General features: G+C 36.2%; 1 protein-coding gene across 1 annotated transcript; it reads right to left on the bottom strand.

The window, feature by feature from the left end:
* Positions 1-209: 209 nt before the first annotated feature.
* Positions 210-20,543, bottom strand: PXYLP1 (2-phosphoxylose phosphatase 1). The gene is made up of 5 exons (XM_009979561.2): positions 20,450-20,543; positions 14,777-14,938; positions 13,703-13,829; positions 3,043-3,182; positions 210-1,177 (listed from the first exon to the last, which is right to left on the bottom strand). The coding sequence occupies exons 1-5, from the start codon at positions 20,541-20,543 to the stop codon at positions 246-248; spliced, it is 1,455 nt and encodes a 484-aa protein (XP_009977863.2). The 3' UTR covers positions 210-245.
* Positions 20,544-20,793: the final 250 nt, after the last annotated feature.

The raw sequence follows: 20,793 nt of genomic DNA, 5'->3' as shown, positions 1-20,793 counted from the left end.
TCATCATTTCATCGCAGTTAACACAGCATATGTGAGCATACACAAAACACTCCCTCAGTATTTACTCTCCTATGGGAGACCATCTGTGGTCTGAATGAAAATACAACTATTTGAAGAATGTTTCAAGCCATATCCTTTTGTACACATACAAGTACAAGAAATAACAAAACTGAACTGCACCTCAACCAGAACACAGACTTTCACTGATACGCGAGTTGACACTGCTTCCTTTTCACTTTCCTTCCCTACAGTGGTCTTCTACGACATGCATCATAATAACTAGTGCTATTAAAAACTAAGAACATATCCCTCTTCACATAGTTGACAAATTTTTCTAGTGGGCACATTGGCTTGCTGGAACGTTTATAATAATCCTTGCAAAACGAGGTCTGGAATGTGACATCAGCGCCATTATACAGGATGCGGATAAAGTGTTCTTTGGGTCTCTTCCCATCCTGCCACAGCTCAAAAACTAATCTGGCAGCAAATCTAGGAAATCTGGCCTCTGTAATGCCCAAGGCACTAAGAACAGGTGACAACGTGACATCATGTGCAGAGTAAAGAACAAATACTTCTTCTTTCTTGCCTTCTGCAATACGCTGCAGTCGATTAACAGTCTGGTTGAGGAGAGGATGAGTAGCCAATAGTGCATACAAGAAATAAAGTTTCTTTTCCTGTCTTTCTCTCTCATCCTCCAACTGATGTCTTTTGATTACTTTGAAGTGTTCCATTCCGATGCAGCCAGTTTTGGTACATGGAAAACTGACGTTGTGGCAAAAATAGCACAGGAGAGAATCTATTGGGTTAGAAGCTCTCAACTGCCTGGTGGGAATGCCTACAATCTTTGCCATATCCACATATATTTTCTCCAAATCATTGTTTTTTACCCGTAAACTGTACTGTCTGCGCTGTTCCTCTTCTAGGTAGTGGTTTCGCATAGGACAGTCACAGCTTCCAGAGCAAAAAATGGTGCTCCACTGATGCCTCATGTTAATTTTCTTCCAGTCAAAATCTGGCAAAAAAGTGTAGAGCAGTGCCAACGCACTCTGCAGGGTTCGACTTTTTCCTGTTGTCTCCAAGTAGAGCTGTTTTGCTGTCCAGTCACTCAGAAGCAGTTTATGTTTGTTTATATAAATTTCTCGTAATAGTTGTCCATTTCGCAAGTGCTGTACAACCCCTGAAAAGAGAAATTTTAAGAATTACAACGCATGATTAGAATGTTCTTAGTTTTGGAGGAAAAAAAAATACAGCTAGGAGTCTCCCTGATGAATGAACAACTAGTTAAAACATTATGAACTGTGAAACTGAACTTCATTTATGCTTGACTATTAGGAAAATTGCACAAAATACGAGATACCTTCTACCCTTCAGCATCCCTCAGATTCTAGGAGCTAAACTGATATATAGATAGAAAAGGTTGGTTCCATAAAATTTGTTTAAAACCTTAGTGGTTTAATATTTGTTCTTTGGATTTGTTCTTTGTTCTTTTATAGTCATTCACAGACTGAATGAGTCTACCATGACTATAAAAGTAAGATGGTTATGAAGATGGATCCAGACTGCATTTGAGTCAGGTCTTCAGACAGGCAGTGAATGCTGTGCTTCCTGCAAATTTATGGCAGCCAGTAAAATTACCAGCAGCCAGGAAATGAATAAGAAGAACAGAAAAGTATTATTAATGTGAATTTGCAATTTGAATTAATGAATGTTGAAGACAAAAATTCACGTCACTAACCCTTTTCACGATCACCTTTCTAACCAGTTGTGCAACAAGATGTTTCCACGTATTTGTGGAAAGCACTTCTGTGTTTTTATTTTTGATGCACTGATACGAATACATTGCAGAAAAACAAATGCAAAGAAATATCTGGACTTCAGTTCACACCAGTTCAGCTGGCTGTTCTAGGTGGAGAACACAAACACTTCCAAGTGCTGTGGAATCTGTGAAAATATTTCTTACAAAACGGCAACTTGCTTCTATACTTCTGTGTTCTTACCTTCTGTTCTCCTCATATTTTCTATCATCTGCTGACAGCAGTCCCAGATATTTTCCAAATGGCGCTGATCCAGCACTTCCTCCAGTTTCCCTCTCCAGTCCCAAACCCTTTGTCTCTTTCTAATATTTCCAGTGACCCCTCCAGCACCACAATACTCCCAGCTCTCCACATCCTTTATTCTACATAGTCAAATCCCTGACTGCAGCACTTCCAGTTACCTCTCATCTCCCCTACCATTTTGGTACAGATAAACTAAACGCTATGTTCACTAGCGGAGTTCAGCAGCCTTTCTCTCAGTAGTAGTATTGATGAAGTCTCAAAACTTCCTTTTTAAAAAAAGTTGTATGGAATTTAATTGCTGGTCTTTCCACCTTTTCTCCCAATAACTAGCTCAGCAGAACTGATAGATGGAATAAGAAAATAAACTTCATTTTCCTCTGGTGAAAATATACATAAATAAATATGCCAGAAAGCGCGCTCTTGGAACTTCACTACAAAGCTGAGGAAGGGGAAAGGAAAATAGCACCAGATGTATACAGTTTTTCTATTTCCATAACACAAGTAAACGTGTCTGTTACCTCTGAATCTCTTGCAGGGGACACAGTAGTTACATCACAGGTAAAAACTGGCAACTAAGTGTTCTTCACTTCCAGGGCTATTCTGAATTACAAACCAATCAGTGATAGAGTACCACATATTCCTCAGGAGGGATTAAAAAAAGTCATTTTTCACAAAGGTGAAAAAGCAATTTTATGGTGTGAAGCAACTTGAAGGAAACGTGCTCTGACTTACTACAAATAAAGTTAAAAGAGATCCAAGTGTGATCGATCTGTAACAGAACTGGAAAGCAAAGTTTCCAGAACTGTTACCACTTCTACGGTAGAGAGTCTAATTCATATCCCAGCATAACCTAGGCTATGACCAACATTCTAAGCTTCCCATAAAAACGCATTTATTTCAATATAAAGAAAAACAGAAGATCCCTTTTCATGCAGACCGTATCTAACAGAGCAGAAGAAAAGATAAAGCTGCTACAGAAACTTACCTGTCTGTGTAAGCTCTCCCATTTCGCACAAAGAATGACTGGGGTAACGAGGCAGGCTGCTTAGGGAACCATCCATTTGGGCTGCAGACCCTTTGGACATATGTTTAATGAAAGCTTCAAGCTGAGGATGAGAAGGTTTCCTAGAAAGGTAAACCAAAACGTGAAGACTTCCAAAAGCATATGGGAAAACAGCTCAAGAGAGTCAAGTATTCTAAGCATGTCAGCTCAGAAATTTCATGGTATGAAGTTATTTCCCACTGAGACAACATCTGCTCTTACTCAGGACTTTTGCAAGCATGCAAAAGAAATTTAACTACTTACAAAATACCAAAGAGCTACAGGGAAACCAGCATCCTGTCATGTTAAAATTATGATATCTTTTGGTAAGTAGCTTGGAAAGATTTTTTTGTTTGTTTTTTGAACGCAGTCACTAATACTGTTGTGAATTAAAATAAATAAATAAATGAACACTTACAAAAAAAACTCTCTCCAGTTTCTGAAGTACCATTGCACTTTAAAATCACAGCCAAAGACACTAACAATCTAAAAGGGCTCAAATAAGTATTTTAAGTAGATGATCTTAAAGGAATTCTCAAGTTTTGTCATGTACAATTCTGACTACAGTCTCAGCCTTTATTTCTAATTACTTCAGGCTTCAAATCAAATAGTACATGTAGCCTCGATCAAGTGGTACCCGGAAAGCAGTATCCTGTGTTCCCATTAACATTGGAAAGAATTCTTTTGGGTATTGTACTATTATGTGGGAAGGAAGAGTCCAACACTGCTGAACACTTAGACAGATAAGATACCTCCACAATGCAAGTAATGAATACAACTGGAAAAGATACACACAAAAAAGTCTAAGCTAACTCGCTGAAATAGAATTCAAGTCATTGAAAGAATGCTTAGATCTCCTAAACTGTTCTGCAAACTTCAAATACACTGTAGACTCAGCTCACTGGTATATTGCTGTGCTGAAAACTAGAAATACAAAAAGTCCATAAACAATGTAATCAAAAGGGATTTAAACCTTAAAAAAGAGAAAAAAAATCTATGATCACACTTCTACAACAGAAATATATTACATAAGTAGGGATTTCTCTGCTAAATGTCAATGTTCAACAAATATCACACAGTCACCTCTCTATTTTTGTGCAGAACTAAATCAGAAACTGTTTGGCAACCTCACTCTGCCCCAGGTGGTTCTCATTTTAATAGGACTTACAGCCTGAATACAGTAAATATTTTTATGTTGTTCACAAAAAAAAACACAAAAAAAAAGAAGATAAATTTGGTCATAGAACTTTTACAGAAGTCTGAGGTTTATGTTTATTGCTCATATTCACACTTTGCTAGAATGACAAACTTTAAACAAAAAAACCTCAGGTCTAAAAAAAACTTCCGGAGTTGCATGAGCCACAAGAGGGAGCAATAACACTACTAAAGTATGAGTAAGTGTCTGGAACTAAAGTTTACTAGGACAAAGACATTCATGCATACATACAACAGCCAACTGAGAAACTCCCTTAAATGAGAAAGCACCTTTTGCAGAGCTATGCTCACAGCATGCATATATGCATGAATGTGGAGGTCTCATAATAATCAGAGCCCCTGTTAACAGAAAGGGTGCTCATTGTCAAATAATTTTGTAAGGCTTGAATTTTCCAGTATTTAGTTTACCTTCAGGCGAACAACAAAAAAATAATCTTCAGAAGAAAATGTTATGATAAACTACAGTACAACTGCCAGTAAGAAAAAATGCAAAATGAGAAAAGAAGCTAAATGAGAGAAAAATATGAAAATAATTTTTTCATTTTTACTTCAAGTTCAAGGGAAAACCAGCCAATTTATGACATTCTAAATCCACAGCTTCTTCCATATATTATGATTTTAACAATGCAAATGAAGATTAGTATTTGAGAAGCAGAGGTACATAAAAAAGGCTTTGCTCTTTTCTAAAGCACTAGAAGCTTCCTGTTGTACTAAGCACACATTAGAAAGCTTAATCCAGCTCCAGATGTGAAACTCAAACAGAACTTTTTGTACATTTCACTGTTTCCACAGGCCAGCAGTGCAATGTAAAAATTGAAGAATTAAGTTGAGAAAATGAAATTAAATCCGTTAGTAAATAGCTTTTTAAGCTTATTACAGACGTAGCAGACTGTACTATCAATTTTCTAAACTTTGCACTTTAAAAAACTCTAAACATGAATAAACTGTCAATCATCATTTTCCTTAAACCCTGTTTACTTAATTAGCAAGTTCTGCAAATACACGTGCAAGAAAACTAAAAGAAATGCATTATCCATTCTACTACTTTTGCTGCTTTGCTTACAGGAACCTGAATTCTGAATCAAACCAGTACTGATAAAACTGTCAGCAATCACTTGTGGGAAGGACGAAAGGAAAGAAGAAAGAAAAGTACTAAATCTTTTTGCAAAGCATGGATAATCTAAAACACAGCAGGCAAGATAAACTAACATCCAAGATAATAAAATGTAGAATAACTGATAAAATTATATTCCAATTTATTAATATAGCTTTTCATATACATATGTAGATGCAAGTCACTTAACTTTGGCTTACATTATTTTTAAAGTGAGCACAAGTTAAGCACAAGCCTGCAGAAGTGAATTATGAAAAGTGACAGACATATTTCTGAATGCAAAGTCAAAGCTTACCGCTTGTTAAATATATTCCAGGGAAAGGACAAAATAAAAATCAAGCAATAGAAATAAGAGCTATTCTGCCTGAAGGGGTCAGACATCTTGGGCTACAACATACTTCTATCCTGCGTGTAATCCTCATGTACGTAACCAAATTCTGAACATACCAATAATTCTCCTGATTCACCCTGTACAACTGGGCAAATAAAAACTTATTTTTCTCAACAGCAATATTTACAGCACCACCCAGGCTACTAGCTCACAAATGATTCCCCCTCCCTGCACCAAGATTTCTCTTTTATTTAGAATATGAATCCTCCTGTTGAATTGTCCAATTTACAGCTGCTGCAGGAGATGAGGTATCCAGGCAACACGGCTCAGACTGCTGGGACTGTTTGAGCAGGAAGTAAAGAAAATTACTCATTGTATAGTTGAAAAGACTGAAACATCCTTAAAATTTTATTTCCATAAAAGTTACCAGAAAATAAAAATGGGCAAAAGAGATATCCTTCTGTAATTTGCTGGACATTATGACATTAAGTTACCACATCTAGGAAGTGTATTAATACAATTAATATTTCAAATTTTGACAGAACATAGACTAGCTTTTCATCTAACACCACTAGTAATAGCCATAATTTTTCCTAATCCGAACATTTATTTTCCATTTTTAATGTCTGGTGATTTGACTTTTAATAATTTATTTTTGTAAAATAATATAATTTCTTTCTGTAACTAAACTGAGGATGCTTCTTTTCCCTCAAATAATGAATTCATCTTGTCTTTTTGTTATTTACAAACTAAACAGTGGGATAATAGAACCCAGATTTAATAGTGTAATTTTCATGCACTAGCATTAAAATAGGCCAACATTTAAATCCTTATTCAACATTTAAATATCTTATTTGTAAAGGTATTAAAAAGCTTTAATATTGAAACGTCATCTCTTTTTTGCTACGCTGTAACCAGTGTACATGGAAAGAAATCATACTCTGCAAGTATTGGAACTACATGTGTATTTCTACCAGTAACTGACCTGACATCCTTCAATAAAAATTTCCCTTTTCCTTGAGAATTTTAGATACAAAAATATTGAGTGGGTTTTTTTGTTTGTTTGGGTTTTTTTGGTGGGTTTTTTTTTTGTGGCTTTGTTTGTTGGTTTGTGGTTTTGTGTTTTTTTTTTTTTTGTTTTTTGTTTTTTTTTTTTAATGAGAAGCAAACATTAACTTGCTGGTTGTTCTGAATCAGCACAGCAAAGCGAGAAATACAGTACCAGAGCGAGCATATGCACATGACACTTCAGAAAATCTGCTGACAGCTAAGCCATCCAAAAATCTATAATGGCACAAAATACTGTGTCAGAAACATGTACGAAAATACATTTATTGCATGTATTATATATGTGCAGAAGTATGAAAAATAACTGATGCAGCTCAACATTAAATTCAAAGATATCACACAGCAAAGCCTCAAAACTTGCATAGTAGCACAGAAACTTTGTTATAGGACACTTTTACACCCCATCCCTCTGACACTAACTGAATTCAAGATTTCAAGGGTCAGTATTTAGGAACTGCTGTGAGAGACAGAGGGGCTTTCTGCCTCTGGATAAAGTGATGCTCAAAGTGCATGCAAGCCTCTTTTGGTAAGAGGTTAGCTCTCTGAGTTAATTACCTTTGTTTAAAAAATAAAATATAAATACTAATACTAAATAATCATATCATGAAGACATTGCTAGACTTGATAATTAATTCACAGAGCACGAAGAAAATCATCCTTGCTTCTCAGGCTACTCGTCTCAGGACCACTCAGCTATTGATTTATATTGTCTACTTGTGAAGCATTTTCTTCCATAGTCATCCTTGTGAGCAGAAGCTGTTTTGATCAAAGAATTAAAACGTAAATAGCAATCATATCCAGAGCAGGGTTTTGTTCCTCCTTTAGACCTAAGCTGCAAATCAGACCCAACAAGGTCAATTTTGGTAAAAATTCCACATCCCTCTTTCCTTATGTTTATTAATTTTAGGACTACTTTTGATCAAAATTAATTCCTTAATAGGCATAGTCTGAGATGCCTTTAACATTCTTTCCTATCAAAGCTATTCGACCACTGAACTATCACCTTCCTTCTACTATCTATGCTGCAAAATGAAGTACAGTGTAAGCCTTGTTTGGTTAACAAACCATAGCATTCAGTCTGTTCACCGACTCATTAAACCGAATACTCTTTTTAACCACCTACAAATTTCAGACTACATACCTATAAAAATTGAAAAGTTAATCTAATTAAGATGAAATACAGTATTTAAGAAACAGCTGTAGAAAGACATGTCTTGACAAGACTACATGCAACTACAGTTTATTTTAATTTACATGTTCATAAAAATTCAAGAGTGGCATAAATGTACGTTCACCACCATGTAAGATGCTACAGAAAAAAAAATTGCATTGGTCAAGGTAATGTTTAAAAGCGAAACTGTGATAGAAGAAATACTTTCATTATTGAGCTCAATTACTGAGAGTCATTTATTTAAAAGCTAAAATGGAATAGTTGATCAAGTAGAAAACTAAAGCACATTACAGATGCTTCACAAAATTGAGGAGTGGGAAACTTTTTATTCATCTTACCTCTGTTACTGCACCTTTCACAGCACTACACTCTAGAGATCTATGTAGCTCAGGAAAGAAGTTGTGGAGGTGGACATTGATACAAATATGATATTGATTTTTTTTTTTCTTCCTAAACGGCATTTATCTACGTAGATGTCACTTTGGTTAGTAAATGCAGAATTTGCAAAAGCCAAGAGGACCAAACTTCTCATAAGGAGTTGCAGAACCCTCAGTGTGTCACGTGGTGAGTAAATGTGAGCTCGCCAGGCACATGCCAAGCTTCTGACAAACGAACATTGCCGTTCTGTAATCTTATCATACCAGATTCTGCCTGCTAATTGCACCGCACCAAAAGCAAGACCATTTTCTCTTTACTTAAAATGGAAAAAATTATTTTAGAACTTCAAGCAAAAAAATAACGTGTTTTCTGTGAAGTTCAAGTAGATTTTTAAAAAGTGTTAGATCAAAGGATTATACTGTTTTGTTTTTGGAAGGCAAATAAATGGAAAAAGCCACTAAAAACAATAGATTATTGTAGTCTGCAAAAGAGATCCTTATGACAGCATTAATACTGTTGGGGCTTATTTATTCATAAAAGTCTTACAGATCTTACATTTTTATAACAAATTCTATAGTGACACAGTCTCTGCTCTTCTGGGTCTTTAGAGAGGTAAGTATCAGAAGAGGCCTCAGGAGATGTTTCATCACCTAATTCTGGTCTGAATCATGCTTTGACCTCGCTCCAAGTCAAATCCATGCCTCCTGCAGCTCACAGTTTACTACTTGCCTCTCCCACACTTTTCTCTCTCATTTTACTGGCAGTTTCACAAAGTGGATATTGAACCTCAAATTCAAATATTTGTTACTAGGCTTCTTATGATTAACATCAACACCTCTCAAAATGCCTTAAAGCATTTGCCAATTAACCCAGCATACTATCAAATTATAGCAGTCTTCTGAAATAATTTTAGCATCTTCCAAAAAACATTTCTTCTCTCTCTTGCATACAAACTCAGTGATGAAACATTGCTCTTTTTTTCCACTTTTGACACTAAAAATGTAAGATACAAAGGGAAAAAAGATGTGAGAGATTAATTTATTCTCCTCATAAGCAAACACTACAATGAAAGGATTTTCATAACATCATTCAATTAATTTTCTTGGGGAAAAAAGTATATATTATGCAGTTCCCTTTAGAAATTTGCATCCAGAACAATGAAAATAATAATATTAATTGAAGTTTGAGATGGAAGAAACCTCCAAAGCATCTAATCCATTTGCTTATATTCATTCCACACTTATATGTCACAATCCATCATTCACAGAACTGAAGTGTGACCTCAAGGCTATTTTGCATACCCATTAGAAGTCCATGGGGCTGTAGCATAATCTGCTTAATTAATGAATTCCATCAGCTGAATGCCAAGTCAAATAAAGAACAGACTGAATATGAGCAGCATACTTATCAGAAACTAAAGTCCAGAAAGCTTAAGCAAGCCAGACTCTCAATCAGACATCTCAACTTAATTACACAGCATCAAGAAACCTTCAGTTCAAAGGCAGCAATTATATACCTTGTAATACTCTCAATATAAATACGTTTACAATCCAGCACCAAATTTACATCACAAAGGAATATAAGCTTGACAGCCAAATGTGGCAAATGGCTTCCTGATGTTAAAGTAATAAATGCTCCATCCAAAACAATGGCAGAAACAGTAACAATTCTAGCTTTATTCAGAAAGGTCAGCTTTAACACATCTGGACAGAATGGTACAGAGCCAACTCCTTTAATCTTTCTGTTGCCCTTTCAAAGTCGGCCAGGAGATTTTATTTTACATAAACTTAGTTCTCAAGGAGACAAGGTCTTTCTGATTCTCCACTCATTTTTAGTGGCTGCGAATGGTAGTGGATGTATCATCTATATATTGATGTTCTAATGTTTCATAAATCATTAACAGCCAAGGGTATCCACACTGCTGCTCACCTCACACCCTAACACTATGCCCTCTTAATTGCTTGACTTGGTCATTCTGTTGGCAGTGTCAAAAGCTGCACTACTTCCTTGTCTTTTATGGATAGTTTTCCTGACACCAGGGCCTTAGTGTTGTATTGCTTGTCTGAAGTGGAAATAGCTATAAAAGCTCCTCTGACAAATACAAAACTAAGGTCTCGTGTAGCACTGTAATACTGAGAAATACCCCTACTCATCCAACATTGTCACTTGCAGTTAACATCTTTGCAATAAATTTCTCTCACACATACATTCTAATGTGACAGATATTGAGCAAGATCAGAAGATCAGAGACTTCAAGAACTCCAAAAGGAATCTGGATCATATTTCTTTACTTCGTCTTTCATGCTGAAAATAATCTCACCCCTTAAAGACAGATCATTAAAAATGTTATCATAGCTATTAGCAAATGATTCATTTTTCATTTTGTTAAAGAAGTTAATTGCCCACTCAACAATACGGCAGAGATACCTGGAGTTTGGTCTCCTGTTTGCCATCTCAGGGCTGCATATCTAATTTCAGAAAGCCAGTTGGCTTGCAGCAGGCACAGAACACTGTTGGGGTTGGGCACCTCTCAGAGAATTCAAACTTCTCTTGCACAATGTTAGATAAGATCACTGAGTGCCACTTCTTGACAAAACAAACATTTTGGTGGAAGCTGAAGTATTAATAAAGAAGCAGCCAACACGATAGCAGAGAGAAGTTTTTTTTTTTTTAAAAATCCTGCACTATGTAAAAGGTCCCAGATCACTATCATTTATAAAACGTGTTCAGTATAGTCAGAAAATCAGCTGTATTTTGGTTTGTATTCATTGACAGGCATTCCAAGAGAGTATTCTCCTTTCAAAAAGGAAGGATATGGTTTTACTCAATTTCTGATTCTGATACTTGTACCAAGCAGCTAGGGAAGATGTAAGTACATATACATGTACATAAAATACACTCTAAAACAGTGAAATTAGAAGCTACTTGAATGTTCTAAATTCCAATGCCATGTTAGCAATAAAAAACAGATTTCTCATACCTATTTCTTCCCATTTTTCTCTTAAAAATGATATATACATTTTTGTATGCATACTAGTACGTATTGTAGACAAAAGTGTATATATACAGAATATTGTATTTTTCCTGTTTGGAGGAGAAAAAAAAAGTAAATTTTCCTCTGTTTAGATCTTCATGTAAAATGTAGGCAGATAGATAGGGTAGCCTGAATATAATTTAGAAGCCCCTAAATCTGTTTCCTATGAATAGGCAAACACACAGATGGCCTAAAACTGATGATGGTTTCAAACTTTCATAGGGTCACCCCAACCACCACAGCCACAGCCTGAGTCAGCAATAATGGTTGCTGTTCAATTACTCACACCAGAATAGTATTACAACACTGAATACAACTGAAGACAGCATTGCAAGCCTTGCAAATTTCAGGACACCTGCTAATAACAAGAGTGGTTTCTTTTACACAGCCAAATATCTGAAAAACAAAGCAACATATTACAGCTTTCTTCAGAGAAAGATCGGATTTGTTGATCGTTTTCTGCTAGCCTTTGTGCCCACGACTGACTGTATCTACTTAGCAAGCCTCTTTAATAAAGCTTCCTACCACCTTTACAAGTATGAGGTGAAGCTATACTTAATAATTAGCTTTGGATATTCTTTCACGTCACTTCAGCATATTTTAGCAAGATTCCTACTGTGTAATATTACTACTGTGTTTGGTTTTTAATAGACTTAAGTAAGAAAATGATGCAGGACAGATATGAAAATTGGTTCATTTTTTTAAATGGAACTGCCGTACACTACTAATCACAAACTAAAAGTGTACAGTAATCCATCTGCTCCTTCACAGATAGTATTTTGTTAAAAGCTCACTGAGGAAAAGCTGAAAGGACAGAGTACTTCAGGTATAAAAGATAAAACCATAAATGCTACTGATGACAGCAAGCTACTAAAGTTTTAAGGAACACAGCCAATAAATCTATCAAAACAAGCAACATGCATTTGATATATCTGAGTCCCAAATGCGCTCTCGGTGTGCCGTTAACAATTTCAGCATGACAGAGTAAAGCCAATACTGAATAATTCTACACCAGAAAAGCAAGAACATTATTTCTTTAAAGAAAGAGGGGCTTCCATGCTATTCTGGAAAAAGGTATTTATGGTATATCTATAATGCTTTCTACACCAGCAGATCGGGAGACCTATTACCCGTCTTTTCCTGAGCAACGTATGCAGGTACACAAAGCAGATGCAGTCCCTGGTCCCTGAAATCTCCACACCTGACACTGCTGAGCAGGCAGCAGTATAAAGGTGCAGATTTGCCTGGCAGTTTTGATAACACATCTGATACAGTTAAAAGAAAAATATCAAGAAAAAGTAAGAATTCAGTAAGTTCACTGGAAAGTCCTCAGTTGGAAAAAAAAAAAACCCACAATACCACAGATCCTACTTAAAAGCAGAAAAAACGCATGTAATCAAGAAAGCTAGGACAAAGGTTGGTGATTTTCATCATCAATGTTTATTTCTACTGCTCTACTCTGTACTTCATCTTTATCAATGAGTAAACTCTAAATAAGAAAGAAAGGTTCTTCCACAAGGAAGAGAAGCGATTCAGACCAGATCTACAGCTCAAACTGGTTCAGGTATGAAGGTAAGCATCAGCAAGCTTCAAAGACACAATGCTAGACAGAAGCACACTATATTGAAACAGAAATGTAAATGACATCTTAATGGCAGTCAGACATAAATAACTTAAATGTGACAGTTTCAAACAGCAAGGGGTAACCACGGGAAAAGGCTAGTTTTTAAGTAACAAACAGTGCACTTTGTTTAACTTGTATTTTAACAGTTAAATGTACAACCTCCTTTTCTTTTCCTGAACTCTGACTCAAATCATTCATCTAAGGGAACTCTGATAATCTGTATTTCTGAAAAGTAAAGAAAGAATAGTAATATAAAAGACCAATATTTTTGCTATGGTAGTGATCAACTGAGATCTTTTCGTATTCACAAAAGGAAGTATGCTTAGCTGAAATGGAGGAGGCATTCTCAAACACTGCACTTATATTTTGAAAATGTGTAGAAGCTTATCAAAGAGGAATGGTAACCTAAATATTCAATTAAATAGCTTTTGCTTTTTAAAGAAATACCAGTAATTTCTTCTGTCTGAACTGGTAACAGGTAATAGCTCCCGTTTCAAAGGAAATATTGCACATCACTGATATAGGGGTGGGTTTTTTTAATCCATGACAATGCACAAAGATCAGAAGTCACAATGTACCTCAAGCTGCACAGATTGTTTCCTGAAGAGGAATAAAATAATTATCAAGCACAACACGCACTTAGTAATGATAAAAGCCAAAAATCTTACCTGCTAGGCAGCAACATACAGTCAATATCAGGTCTCTTTGTCTTGGGAATGGCATACAGAGGGTACCTATCGCCATGTCGAATCAACACTTGAACTGACACTAGCTTAAAATAATGAGGTGCATGACCTAAAGTGAAGGAGAGAAAAAAAAAAAAACCACAAATAGGAAAAAAATAAACGTAAAGAGTCAAGTAAATGTTGTCTAAATCTTTCCCCTGCACATGTTTTCTTTAAGAAAAAAGGCAGGTATAATAAGCTTGATAGCTTTGGTATTGCAATGAAAGAAAAACCCCATAAGAAACGATAACTTACTGTCCCAAGAAAGATTTCACTTTAAATTGCAAGACAACTTGCACAAGACTCAGGTGCTTCGATATACTATGGAAAACATGTTGAAGTCCAACAACCACACAAGACATTATTCAAGCACTGAACTTTGCCAACGCAATAAGGTTACCCCGCTTCTACAATGTCTCTCTTCCAGACCCCCATCATAATGACAGATTTTGCACCATGCCTAATTTGGGCTTTTTGATATACTAGTTTGTGGTTTATTTTATATGCATTGGTGGGATATGCTAATGAGGGAATTCATTCAGACTAACTTGCTGCTGCAGCCACTATAGGATGAATAACACTAATGTGCCTTCTAGCTGACTATCTCTAATGGTTTGGAGTTCCGAAATTAATTACTTCTGTGGTTTTTTTTTTTCAGAATTCCAAGTCAACTGTTTTTCAGATGTTAATAATAGCTTGCAATGCAGCTCACTTGTAATAAGAGTTACAATTCAAACATTAAATATCTATCTCGCTTCCAACCCTTTCAATTTTAGACCTTCAGTTGACCACTGACTGGAAATAGAACCACTTCCAAAAATCAAGACAACAGAGAGGATATAAAGGGAAGGAAAGAAGAACAGCATATTTTGAATTATTTAACGTAATTCAACAACCAGCTGGCATTTGCTGCACCTTCTCCAAGCACCATTAAGTGACAATGCACAAAGATATCGTTTCCAACAGCAACATGTAGAAAGAAGCAACTAAACTGTCGTTTGCATTCACAAAGCTTACCTTCCATGCTGCGTTCAGCAATGGTGGGAATATTGCAGTAAACACGGGCTTCATAAACAGGATCTATTGCAGGAGGCTCAGTCAGCAAATCAGGCATTATTCTCTTTCGGCTCTTAGGATTCAACCCATCTTCCCTGATGGGGTGTACTGGGATTAAATGCACTGAAAGATACAAAACATACACCATATACCTTTAAGAGGGTTTAAAGACATATAGGACTATGACCTTTTTTTTAAGTAATTCTGCACAAAGACTGTGGTTTCCATGAAAGGATGCCACTCTACAGTACACATCTTTGCGGTGAATTTTTCAATATTTACATAGTCAAGAAGGGAAGCCCAGAGAGCTCTTTAGCAAAATCAGCACCTGGCTAAGACTTCAGAAATACATCTGGACGTAGAACAAGTCTGCCTTTTGCACTCTTTTGAAGTTGTTTTTCCTGTCAGTCTCTCAGGAAGCTTTAAGAGAATGAATAGGAAGAAAAGGATCATCGCAGGCCCAGCTGTCCCTCATCGTTTTAACTTAAAAACTGATGTTGAAAGACATCAGTAAAAGACAGCACAGTTACGATGATGATACTACAAACTGTTGGGAAAACAAAGTAATCAAGACTGAAGGGGCTGGACTGTCCATTATTTTCCTTACATGACTACCTTGCAGCCTTAAATAGTCTTGACTTAGCTAAAGAAAACACACAAAATGTATTAGTTGAAATTTAAATGAGGCTACCATAAAAAAACGTTAAATACAAAAAAATGCAGTTAACGCTTGCAGACAGCAGGGAAATTAAGAGAAATACCACCAAGTCTTCCGACACGTAGAAGCGCGCTGAAGCAGATCTGAATTTAAGGCCGGCGTTGTACTGACAATATCTTTTTACCTTGTCTTGATGTGAAAGCACTAATTAATTTATGAGCCTTACAAGACTACACTTGTAATAACGAATGCCCAATTTTATTTTTTTTTTGCTACTGGAATTTTCTGGTATTTGAACAGGGGCAGATTTAGAGGTGACAATGAGGAGGAAAAGTGTTCATATTTTTACCCCTAATAGTATTCTGTGGTGAGAGGGGAAAAAAAAGAAAAAAAAATAAAGGAAAGATGAGATAAATTTCGAAGCAGAATTTTACTAATTCTTCTGGATCATTTCCTCAGTTGCATCTTCATTCCCAATCTTAATTTTAAAGGTGAATTTGTTCCACGATACAGAGCTATGAAGACAGCAAACTGAAGTGAAACACAAAGATTTCAAGAGCCACAGCTGTTAATATAACACAGACTCTTCATTCTTAAACTATAATACACTATTCTTACGTGGTTTCTCTTTGCCTGCCAAAACCACAATTCAAGCATTTTCCATACCCTTGCTAGTGCTGGTGACACAGCTAATACCCACAAAGTGCAGTGACTTTAAACTTTCCCTTAAGCTGTTTCAGATTTTCGCGTGTGCCTGCCCACAGGACTGTGCTTGGTGAGAATATTAAACTCTAATTTTGACTTTGGCCATTTAAACTGCAGGGCTCAGCTGCCATTTCAGACTCATTTTTTAGAATCAGAGAATATCTCAAGTTGGAAGGGACCCATAAGGATCATCAAGTTCAACTCCCTGCTCCTCACAGGACTACTTATGACTAAGAGTGTTGTTCAGACATTCCTTTTAGCTCTTTCCATGCTAAGACATTATTGAGAGGCATTGCAAACCATTGACAAGAAACTGTAGCAGTAACACAGAGCCATGGCAGTATCTATTAGAGGTTGGTAAGTCTGGCTCGAAGGGGGCTTGCAGCAAATTTGTATTTGGTATATAAGTCCCAAAGCTAAGAATGTGTTACAATGGTTGCTGGCCTCCGCAAAGAAACAGCATTACAAGACAAAAGTTGCCTAAAGAGTATAAATGGGAAATTACAGCAGTTATATCGGTCAGGTTTCCTAGCCAGAAAAGGTTAGGAGCAACAGCTTTCAGCTTTCTGTTAACAATTTTCTCTAGAGCAACCCACAGCATTGCCACTGCTCACTTAATGTCACAAAAAACGTACAGAGTTATCTTAACGACTCAGGGAAGTAAACTCAATTCAGCTTTGACCCATGAACATTTTGAAGATAGGGGCAACTATACCCCAATAGCTACAAACTCTGGTGCTAAAATTCAGTTAAGAAATTTAAAAGTGAAGTAAGGAACCTGATTTTTGACCTAAAACAGTTTTAATTGCAAAAAAACCTGAACAGATTCCATTTTTGTATGGAGACAGTACTAACTACAGCACTGAACAGATGCATACATTACCTTCTTAAGATCGACTGCCTATGATTCATGGGGCCACATATTTACAGACAGCAAGTCTCATTTCTAACCAAAGTAGTTGAAGAAATACCTTAACACTGCCAGACAAATTTAAGAACAAGGAAAATCACTAAATCTGGACGAGAAGAATCTACTCTATTTAAAGCATTTAAAATAAAATTAAATATTAAAAATAGCATGTAGAGGATTCTCAAATGACATGTTTACAAAAGTCACTGGCAAAACACCCTTAAAGGAAGGTTTTAAGTCAGCGCAACAGTTACGGATGCAACATAAGATTATCTCGTGGACTGGAAACTGACTCTGAGATTAGGAATAACAATGGTTCATGTCATTAATTTAAAAAAGTTTACTAAAAACTATCTTAAATTTCTAAATGTTACAAATTACATTTATTATTTACGTAGTAAGAGTTGATAAATATTGCCCTTATTGTATAGTGAAAAAGCTTGGCTTATGCCAAGGAAGAAGGGACCCAGCATTTCCCCACTGAACAGCTACCACTCTGTCCACTTCCAGGTATCTCAGATAGGGATTGGGCTAAAGGACCTTCTAATTTTGAACCCATCTGGGACATAACCATGTTGTCTGGATTTCTGAACATATTTGCACAACCTAATCTAGTGAAAAATGTCCTTGCCCATGGCAGGGGAATTGCACTAAATGATCTTTAAAAGGCCTTTTCCAGCCCAAACCATTCTATGATTCAACTGAAATTATTCAAATTGGTTTTAAGTTTGCAAAAAAAAAAAAAAAACAACAACAACAAAAAAAACACAAAAACAAGAAGGTCAAAAATCTCCAGTCACCTAAGTAAACACTGTCATGAGTAGTATTTCCTTTTAACACACCTGAAATAACACATATTGGGGAAAAAACAAACCAACCACCAAACTACTTCTGCAAATACCTGGGTCTTCTAACTATGTTAAATAGAAAAAGAAAAAAAAACATATGATCTGGGCACCAGTCTACACAGTACACTGGAAATTTCCACTGAATGAAAACATATAAAAATAGCATGTATTTCAGAAGGGGGCGGAAACAAGACCAAAGACAGATGAATTCCAGTTGGAAAGCTGCCTTCTGTTTGCTGAGCCTTATCAGCACAGGGAACCTGAAGAGCCAATCCAGCAAGGCTGGTCTTTGTCTCCTCTTGTTAAAACTCCTCACAAGCTGTAAAAATCCTGCAGTTTCCATGCTTTGGGATGAGGACCCCAAGTGACGCAGCCTCTCCTCATACTTCTGCCTGGTCCAAATAGCGACAGAGTTATTTTCCTTACTGACAGCTAAAGTCTCAGTTGTCTCTCAACTGTTTTCTCATCTTCTGCCATTCCCTGGACATTGTTAGTGCCTCACGTATTTATGATGTTTTCTCCTTTCCTTTTCAAGTACCTGGGCTTCAGGCTCCCTCGCTGTCTTCATTTATCTTGATTCCTTGCTGCTGAGCCCTTCTTTGCATGCCTCATCCTCTTTAGCTCCCTATTGCATAGGGGGCTCAATTTGTTCCTCCATTTTGGTATGCCTTATGCCACATGGAGCCATTATTTAAAGCTCTTTGGAGAGCTGAATGTCCCTCTGTATCCAAGTGTTTAATTACTGAAAGTTCTCCTCCGCAGCGTCAATTCCACCTTTGTCTCCCAAGTGAGGTTTCTGGTCCACATGTAACCAGCAAACCTACAAATGGAATCGGACTGACACAGCTCAGAGGAGGAAAGGAGAGAGAGAAAGTCCCTCATACGGAGTTGAAATTAATCTTTTTATCCAAACTCTGTTCTGCTCTTTCCATTGTAAATCATTATAAGATCAGAATTCTATTGCATAGTCTTCACACAACTTTTTATAGCTTAGCATTATTTTATATGACTTGTTCTACTAGTTCCCAGTAACATGCATTTGCCCAGAACAGAAGTCTGCCAACATGTATACAATCATCCTTAAATCGTTGATTAAGGGAGTTTTTGAACAGGAATTTTACACTACTGTGCCTTTCAAAGCTCATGTTTTACTATGACAGGAATACAACAATGTAAAACAGAAATGAAACAGATGATTTTGATGTTCATTTCCCACAGCCAGGGCAGTTGTTAAAATATCTTTGAAACATATTTGGTGATCTATCTAACTGGAAACTTTGCCAACACTGAAACTATAAAAAATACATACGATATTATTATAGAGGTAGTTTGACAACAAAAAGAGAAAGAAATCACATTTTATTTCCCAATATTCATAAACTTATTTTTAGAACTAAAGAAGCTACACAGAAACTACTTTGAAACATTAATTTTGAAAAAGTTGTATCTAGGAAAAAGAAGAAGGCTTACAGAAACAATAAAATGAAAGAGACCTCAATGCAACTCTGCTCAGTGTCCCACCAAGTTAAAATTGTTGCAATTGAAGTAAAACTAAACACATGGGCTGGTACCAGACAAAAGTAATACTTAACAGAACAGCCAAACAGCAAACACAGTTCTGTGAGAGACAGAAAGGCACTGGTCGCATGGTAAAATAGCTAAATATTGCCGTAGAATCCCTCCTTCGAGAATTTTTACAGCTCCAACTTGAAATATGATTTTGGCTTTTAAGTCAACAAAATTAAGATGAAATAAAATCCAAACTCTGATACTAAGTTAATGGAGTTACTAAACTTTTATGTAAGTTTGTCTTAAATTTTCACCATCTTTTAACTTATTACGAATGCGCAGCTTAATTAAACTAAAAACCTCCAGTAATTTTTATTTTAAATCAAACTATTTAGCCTACAGAATATGAAAACAAAATTTTAAAAGGAACTTAACAGCTTGACTAAGAAATATCTTTATGAACAAAACCAATGGCATCTGACATATGGTTCTCAGTGTACATTAAATATGACATATTTAAAGAGTAAGAAGCTAATAATTTAGCTTCACACATAATTTGTGTGACTCTCCTATGCCCACAGTTCCTGAATGCCAGAAAATATACCAAAAAAGACAAATATTAGACAAGTAGCTTCAAAGCGAGAGAGACAATCATTCAGAAGTGCTTTCAGTATAACGATTGTAACAATTGCTACGTAGCAACTAATCCCCTCTGGAACAATGTCAAGTTTATCAAATCAACTATTGTACTCAGAAGCCCAAGCAGGAAGTCGGTCTGATATGAATTAGGGCTACAAAACCGACATGAATTTGACAGAATTCAGTATAGAAGAAAAACAGACACAAAGCAAAGCTCAGTTCATGTAGAAGAAACACCAAACTAAACGCTAAAGCACTTCATTAACAGTTTCTCTCCCTCCTGTAGTCCTAGTTTCAGCTTGAAAAACAAAAGTTATCACCACTGCTCACTAAGAAGAAAAGATTTATCCATGAAAAAAAGTTACCTAAAGCCAGAAAGATAGGCAATAAAACCATTTTCCATTTCTGTTTTCCCTTGTAGCTCCAACCAGCCTGAGAAGCAGTCGCACAAGTAGCCATGTTAGTCTCAATTTTCTGACTGAACAGAGACCTGAAGTTTTCATCTTTTATGAAACAGAAGGTTCTTTCAGCCTCATGCAAACATACTATTTAAAATGGTCACATGAAAATGAAGCCACACAGCAGAAATTTTAAAAAAAAAAAAAAAAAAAACACCCACCAAAAACAACACACCAAAACAGCCCCAGTGTAAGTAACTTTATTGGTAAAGAAAAGCATACGCACATGTCAGACAGCACAAAAAGTTATT

This window comes from Tauraco erythrolophus, chromosome 11, assembly GCF_009769465.1.
Source record: "Tauraco erythrolophus isolate bTauEry1 chromosome 11, bTauEry1.pri, whole genome shotgun sequence".
Taxonomy (NCBI): domain Eukaryota; kingdom Metazoa; phylum Chordata; class Aves; order Musophagiformes; family Musophagidae; genus Tauraco; species Tauraco erythrolophus.
Note: the sequence above shows the minus strand (reverse complement) of the source record. Positions and strands in the feature narration are given on the sequence as shown.